This window comes from Crassostrea angulata, chromosome 5 (assembly GCF_025612915.1).
Source record: "Crassostrea angulata isolate pt1a10 chromosome 5, ASM2561291v2, whole genome shotgun sequence".
NCBI classification, from domain to species: Eukaryota; Metazoa; Mollusca; class Bivalvia; order Ostreida; family Ostreidae; genus Magallana; species Magallana angulata.
Genome location: NC_069115.1, coordinates 56,336,548 through 56,344,553, shown reverse-complemented (window position 1 = coordinate 56,344,553; position 8,006 = coordinate 56,336,548). Strand labels below are relative to the sequence as shown.

Here is an 8,006-nt window from a genome sequence, read left to right as displayed (position 1 = left end):
AAGTGACTATTGTTAGAAATTCTGCTTTTGCAAACTTGTATTATGATATATTTGAATAGATTTAATTGGGGAAAAATAAATTCAAAATTGTATTTCACTACTAAACCGAATGGGCATTTGCGCCATCTTATTCCCCCATCTTCTTGGTGTGAATCTCGGAAGAGGACCTTTTAGACCAAGAATTCGAAATTGCCTAAATAAAAACTATACAATGAAAAGGGGTCAAAAGCTTCAGTGTCCCGTTGTGCAAGTTATTTTTCTATCAAATGTGTCGACATGCAAGATAAATATGTTGACATGCAAGATAGTTATGTCAACATGCAACATAACTAGGTTGACATGCAAGAAATTGCAATCAAATGAGATATCATAAAAAATCTCAAATATCGCCAACATTTGACATCCCAGATGCTAGATGATACTTATTTATGTTGACATGCAACTTATTTATGTTGACATGCAACTTATTTATGTCGACATGCAACTTATTTATGTCGACATGCAACTTAATTATGTTAACATGCAAGATAAATATGTTGGCATGCAACATTTTGATGTCGATATGCAACTTAAAAATGTTGACATGGAACTTATAAGTTGCATATCAACATATTTATCTCGCATGTGAACATAAATAAGTTGCATGTTGACATAACTAAGTAGCATGTGAACATAAATAAGTTGCATGTTGACATAAATAAGTTGCATGTCAGGATATTTATCTTGCATGTTAACATAGCTCAGTTGCATGTCGACATAACTAAGTTGTATCTAGCATCTTGGATGTCACATATGGGCGATATTTGAGATAATTTTCTTATGTTGCATGTTGACATAACTATCTTGCATATCAACATATTTATCTTGCATGTTAACTTATTTGATAGAAAAATAACTTCAATTTTCTTGAATTTTTATATAGTAATGTTGCATGCTGACATAACTATCTTGCATATCAACATATTTATCTTGCATGTTGATTAACTATTTTTGATAGAAAAATAACTTGCACACAAGGGGCAGAGATATGCCACCATACTTTTGGGAAGAAATATTTTTAAAAAATCAAGAATAGAAAGTAAATTATATATATAACTGTTGCAATTTTAAAATAAAAACAAAAAATGCATGAATAATGAAGAATAGTTCTTGTTTTTCGTTCGTTTGAAAGGTGTTTATAACATAGGACGAAGGAAAAAAAGGTTAACACGGCGTTGCGATTATAGTTTGTAGTTGCGCCGGGTACTAGCTATAGTATTATGTCATATTAACTTCAAATGTTTTCGTTAATAAAAGACACCCTGGTTTATTTTCTGATGAAATTTTAATGATCTATCTTTTTTCCCAAGGGAGTAAGAGTAAATGCCTCAATAATTTCCGAACGACCCTCGTATGTAATAGAGATCTATATTGTATGTGACGTGAAATCTTCAAAAGGAGGAAATTACATCTTCGCTAGCCAAGGGTTTCTGAACCGCACCGCGTGCCCAGCAGAAACCCTTGGTTATAGCGGAGAGGGCCCCGAAATAAAGATTGAAAGAAGGTATAACCGTAAATTATGTTATAGGCCTAGCTGTGTTCGTTCTCACTTTTTTGCAAAATTAGACCTAACCAATAGGAACATAGCACCATGGAGGGGTTCAGTCCCCCCCCCCCTTTTTCTCTCAGCAAAAAAAAATTGTTTCTAAAGATACCTTAAATAGATAAAAATATGAATAGTGATATTGAAAATTGGAGCCATAGTAGGTATAGTACCCCCCCCCCCCTTCCACGGATTAGGAATTTCATGATTAGGAATATTTTTGGTTTTTGGTAGGTAAAATTGGAGTTATACTCATAGCCCCCCCCCCCCCCCCCCCCACGGATTAGGAATTAGGAAAACAATTTGAGCAGGTAAGATTGGAGTTATATGTATGCTCCCCCACGGATTAGGATTTTCATGATTTTCGGATTTCTTGTCGAGATCATTTCTGAAGATTAGTCAACCCCCCCCCCCTTTTAATTTCCTTCCTACGCCACTGGATGTTGATGGATTGAAAAAAATGACAAATGTACACTTCCCCGAAAAAGAAAACAGAAATAAAGATAATAAGAGCATCATCGCAATTATTGACACTCTATAGTCTGTTCCATGTTGTTGCTTCCATCACTTTTTGATGATTTTCAATAGAAAAACACATAACTGTGAAAGAAATACAGTTGAAATCGATAAAAGGGAACGTATCCAAGATATCTTCATTGAACAATTATCATTTTTCACTCATAAAAGTTCACAGGAACGAAAACACGGAGATTCATAATGGAAATGTTTACATCTTTTCTCCATTCAGAAGTACTCGGGATACCTCGCACAATTTTGCAACGTTATCATCCGGGCTTATTAATGGCTGATGCAATGCAAAATTCCCGTAGACTTTCTATTTTTGGATGTGTATTGAAATTTGAAGTGGTAGAGGGAGTGTTTCAAAACAGATAATCTGGACATTTTTCATATTAGTGGATTAACGTAGATTTAGCCCAAGGGTATTTATGATTATCAAAATATCAAGCCAAAAGTGGTGGAAGCAAAAACTCGGGACAGAGTATATAGCTAGGCTATAATATTTTATTAAAGACTGAGTTAATTCGAAGATTTTTAATTATATAATATTTACGACGTACATGTATACGGTACTGCAGTAAAGTTTCAAAGATTCTTTTAATTAACCAAAGCATAATCTTGACACAAGCGTTATTATTTGTATAGATGTAAATACTTATGCTTTGTCTTATAATTATATGTGTTGCATGTATGTATAATTGTGTGTTCTGAAATAATCCTCATATGAGGGAAATAAAGTATGAATGAATGAATGAAAACCCTGTGTGTCCCCCCCCCCCCACACTTTTTATGTACAAAATATTGAATAAACATATAAGGATACCTGCTTCCCCCCCCCCCCCCCATGGATTAGGATTTTTAGGATTTGGGGGAGTAACCCCCCCCCCCCCCTTTTTTTTTTTTTTTTGGTTGTTGTTGCTTGTCAAGATTTTTTGGACGAGTCTGCCCCCCCCCCCCACTTTCAAAAACGATGCTACGTGCCTGCACAGGTATACAGAAGTGGTGCAGACCTGTACATTCGCCCCCTGTTAAACATGTTAAATTCTGGGTCTAGCGCTCCAACATTGATCCACCTCTGTGTTACAACCAATGAAATAACACCAGGTACAATGTTTTTGACCAATGAAATTAAAGGAAAGATTTTGCACCAGCGCTCTTTCACATCCGGTACACGAGATCACCGGTTTGTCAACAGAGTAAACTTGAAATGTGGTTATAACACAAATGTACATCACAGACAGTGGTCAATATTGTCTAACGATGTTGGAAACAAAATTATTGAGTCTATTACATGTTTTGATAGCTGTAGGGGATTTCTTAAGACATTGTTTTTATAGTCTACCCATTCGTTTTCCTTACCAATGGAAGAATTTACAACAGAAAGCTGATGCAAGAGACCTGAAGAAAGTGCCAACACACCTCGGTGTGATAGTATGTGAGGAGGATATATCGCTACCTGATATAGCGAACTTAATAGTGTGGTCAATAGCATTAGGAGTGTCCTACTTCAGTATATACGACCTCAATGGTTAGTATATGTTGCCATTCCAATGAAACACTGATCATGTCCAGTACAATCACTAGATTTAGCTGTGTAGCTTGATCTACCTACATTTGAGTGCTTGTTGAATGCATGCTTATAGCTGCAGATCTGGTTGACATGGCTAAGAGCTACAAACATGACAAACACTCGCATGCAAAATATTTCAAATTATGAATCACCAATACTTTTGCTATAGTGTCGGAGTGAATAACCTTATTTCTAATTCATATGATGGAAATTCTTTATACCGTGAAAATCTTAAACAACATCACTTATTACATAGGAATATACAAGGTGAAGTCTTTAAAAATCCTCTTCTAGGATTTAGACGTACCAGAAAAGCTGTTACTCGTATGGAAGCTTCCTCAGATAGGGAAGTTTCAAGTTTGTTCAAATCATGATCCTTTGAGGCTGTCAAATTTTTACTTAGGAATATATTGGGAATAATTTTTAAAAATCAAAACACAATTTGCTTAGAAAAACTGTAAGGCCACACCAATATAATTTCTTGATCGTCAGACCTTGCTTTAACTGAAAATATGCACAAGTGTACCATACAATATTAGAGAATAAATTACAGCTGATTTTTTGGTCCAACTTTGTGCTAGTTTGACTGTCCAGTTTATCATCTAACTTGGTCACTCTAAAAGCTTCTTTTTAAAATCCCTGTCAGTTGAATTGATATTACAGAATGTCTAAAGAGGACTTCTGATTTTTTCCTAGGTTATATAAAGAGAAAGAGAAAAGAATTAAAAGAAGCACTAGATAATGCACAAAAGAAATGTTTGGACGAGGAGCAGAGGAAGTATACAATAGTCATCCATAATGATGCTGAGTCAAGGCCTCATGAAAATGGTAAGCGTTTAAGTGAAGGTGCTTTCACCCATATGCCTTCTTTAGATTTTTATGAATTGTGTGTAATTTAGATCTTCACTGTGTTGTATACTTAAAGCTACTGTATAAACCCCAAAATATTAAAACTATAGGAGAATATAGGTTTAAACTGTTTCACCTATCTGTCTATTCATTTTTTTTTTCAGTGAAAATTTATTTAAAATTGCTAGGTAGCTTCCACTAGCTGCAATAATGTAGCCCTCTCTGATTTTTTATATCTGATGTTTACATTATTGCAGCTAGCTTCCACCAGAGACTTGTAGTGGACACGTGTTGCTTTTGCATTATTTTCCAAAAATTTTTTTTAAAAGAATTGAATTTGTACAGCATGTATAACATTGGCTTTTTTTGTTTAGTAAAGTAACATTATAAAAAGATCAATCAATTTTTAGGTTGTTACAGTTCCAATAAGATTGATATACAGTTGCTGTCAAAAGCTGATGGTCGACAGAATTTGGTAGAAACTACACGATTGCTAAGTCAACAGGTAGCTTCAAAACAGCGGCGATTAGAAGATATTACACCATCTACTGTTGAAGAATTTATTAAAGGTATGAGTTGATGTGGGTCATAACTAGCGGTACAAATATTGATGTACAGTCAAACTTTCTTATCTTGAACCAGATGGGACTGTTTAAAAAATTCGAGATATCCAAGTTTTCGAGATAATGAGGGTAAAATACTGAAAAAGTAAGTGGGTGGAACTTACAAATCACTCTGACTTATCCATTGTATTTGAGAGATTAGTGTTCCAGGTATTAAAGTTCAGCTGTACATTGTAACTTATTAGCGAAAACTTAAATTCCAATAGAGTAAAAAAATAACATGATATCATTATGCAGTGTATTGCATTAGAATATATCAGTTATTCTCTATCACAGAAAAATTCCATTTCCCTGACCCAGAGTTGATACTAAGGTTTGGAAAGGGAGAATGTCTCTTTGGATTCCAACCCTGGCAGATTCGACTCACAGAGATACTGTAAGACTTGATACTAAGCCTGCAATAATTTACTATGAGACTTGAGGTTGTGCTCACAATCCTTTCATCTGTATATCATATGTTGTCATAATCTGTCATGTCTATTTTTCTTAATCAGCTGTTTTTATTTAAATACTTTCAGTAATGACTCGTAAAAAAAAGTTTTACGAAGATGATTTTCTATCTTAGTACTAATCCTTTAAGAAAAATTGAAAACATCCCACATAATGTAAACACTTTTGGTTTACTTTTCCAGATCGGCCAGGAGTCATCATAACTTAGGATATAGCTCATTGACAGACTTGTTTCATCAATATGGAGAAACCAAGCAGAGGTTTGGCAGATGACCGCTGCACTGCTAGTCACCAGTTCAAAACCATGTTTCATCACTCATTAAGTCTCCTTATCCACACATGTTTTCCATTAGACATTAGAATTTGATTTCTTTTATGTAATGGTCTGTATGTGATTGAAAGTATTGACAAAGTCAGAGTTAAGGTAATTTGTTTTGTAAAATTTTTTACTGTTCTAATATTATTTTAGGTGCTTTTATCGATTGTGTTGTTATAGATATGATTTACTATTTCACAGGAAATAGGAAAAGCTATGAGATAATTTGGAGGAATTTATTTGTTATAAACTTCTACTTATCATATACTGTTATAAAGTATACCACTAAATATGGTGAAGATACTGCAGAATTAATGGAGCTTTAGAAGTTACTTTGTACAGTTATTCTGGTCATAAGACATTCCTACTCAAACTGTGACCTAAAGTCTACAGTCCCGTTGGTTAATCTTGTTTAAGTGTTTATTATTTATTAAAACTGTACTAGGGCATTTGAATGGGAGTATCTGTAGCTATGAATTTGAATGTGAGTATCTGTAGCTATGAATTAATCATTTTGGTATATATATATATATTATAATATGTGTTTGAGCCAGTGTCTGAGATACTACCGTATGTACCTAGTATTGTAAATGGGAGAAAAAATCTTGGTTTTTGTGAATTACACTACTCGAACGCCCTGATGTTCTACGCGAATGGAAGATTGACTGGATTTGATACTTGAATTATATTACCAGTACATGCGCACCACAACTGCTTGCTTTACTATTAAACATTTTGTTTGTTTATTATGAGGGGTTGATAGCATACAATTTTGTTAGGTGGGTTTAATTGGGTAAACATGAACATGTTTATTGTACTACCATGGCATTTACTGATGACCTAATTTTTACTCAGTTCAGGAAAGAAGACATAAAACTAAATGGTTGCTGAATGTCTGCTGATGTTTGTTTTGTTTTATAATGATTTTTTAACTCAATTGTGTTGAGATCAGTAAATATTTACCGTAATCAAAGTTTTTTTTTAACCAATACATAAATTGAAGAAATGAAAACTCATTTATAATTATTGAAATCAATCAAAGTGCTGTCAATGATTCAATTTTGATGCAATAAGAGTAGGAAGAAACAGATATTATTGATAAATTATTAATGTTAAGACGCAACGAAAACCTTTCTTCTATATATACTTAAAAATTCTACATCTAGGGTACTATGAGTTGTGATCATTCATGTTTTTTATTGTCTTATAAAATACTGTTTTGATGACTTAGAAAAGTTTATTATTTCTACAACCATTAAAAAAATTTGGAAAAGTTTGAAAGTACCGTACATGTGAGCAATAACTTCTACAACAGTCGGTTGACTGTTATGTTATGTTTGCCTGTAGCATATATACTTATATATGTGTAAATGTATGTGGAATAGAGATTTATTTTAGGGGAAATGCCAAATAAAAGGATTTTGTACCAGATATTAATGAGTTTGAATTATTGTATTGTAATGAGCCATCTTCACTAGACAGACATTGGTAAACATTTGTATTGGGTAATTTTGTGAGCACCTGCTTTGTTGAATGGTTTCGGCGGAATTAGAAGTTATGGCAATTGTATTCAAATTATTGAATTTAATCATAAATGAATTATATTCTGAATGAATAATTTAACTTTTGAATGTAAATACCTTGTTCAGTCCTGTAATGTAGAGAGTAGAAATGTTGCAGTATTTGTAGTTTGATACAATTACTGGTACATGTATATAACTGATACATGATTATTTTTTTTATAAAGTAAAGCATTTCTTTAAAAGATATAGTGCTTATGGATTTAACAGTGTACAGTGTCTGATACTTTGTCATAAATCTGGGGACTTGTGTGTGGATAGCTCAGTGCATACTGTATTATAAGTAAAGACCAATGGAACCATACTCGTGACTTTAAAATTATTTTTTTTATAATGTATGTTAAAATGGTAAAAATCTGTATCTGGGTTTTTATCATTTGAATTTTATTTTGGGAGAGGGTGTAAATTGAATTTTTTCAACAGCCATTTTCAAAGATTTTTCTCTTAACGAGAACAACAATTTGTTATTTCGTGTAAACCAAGAAAAATTGTGTATTCTCTCTCAAATTACAGAAAA

The 8,006-nt window shown here is 33.3% G+C and overlaps 1 protein-coding gene across 1 annotated transcript; it reads left to right on the top strand.

Moving 5' to 3' along the window:
- Positions 1 to 3,257: 3,257 nt before the first annotated feature.
- On the top strand, positions 3,258 to 7,340 carry LOC128183524 (dehydrodolichyl diphosphate synthase complex subunit nus1-like). Its single transcript, XM_052852562.1, has 5 exons — positions 3,258 to 3,629; positions 4,368 to 4,499; positions 4,931 to 5,089; positions 5,420 to 5,519; positions 5,776 to 7,340. The coding sequence occupies exons 1-5, from the start codon at positions 3,326 to 3,328 to the stop codon at positions 5,864 to 5,866; spliced, it is 786 nt and encodes a 261-aa protein (XP_052708522.1). The 5' UTR covers positions 3,258 to 3,325; the 3' UTR covers positions 5,867 to 7,340.
- Positions 7,341 to 8,006: the final 666 nt, after the last annotated feature.

Excerpts from the sequence above, each read along its gene's own strand:
- LOC128183524 (XM_052852562.1), top strand. The coding sequence starts at position 3,326 with ATGTACATCACAGACAGTGGTCAATATTGTCTAACGATGTTGGAAACA. Across the intron at positions 4,500-4,930 it reads GTCAAGGCCTCATGAAAATG|GTTGTTACAGTTCCAATAAG; the intron begins GTAAGCGTTTAA and ends ATCAATTTTTAG. Across the intron at positions 5,090-5,419 it reads TGTTGAAGAATTTATTAAAG|AAAAATTCCATTTCCCTGAC; the intron begins GTATGAGTTGAT and ends TCTCTATCACAG.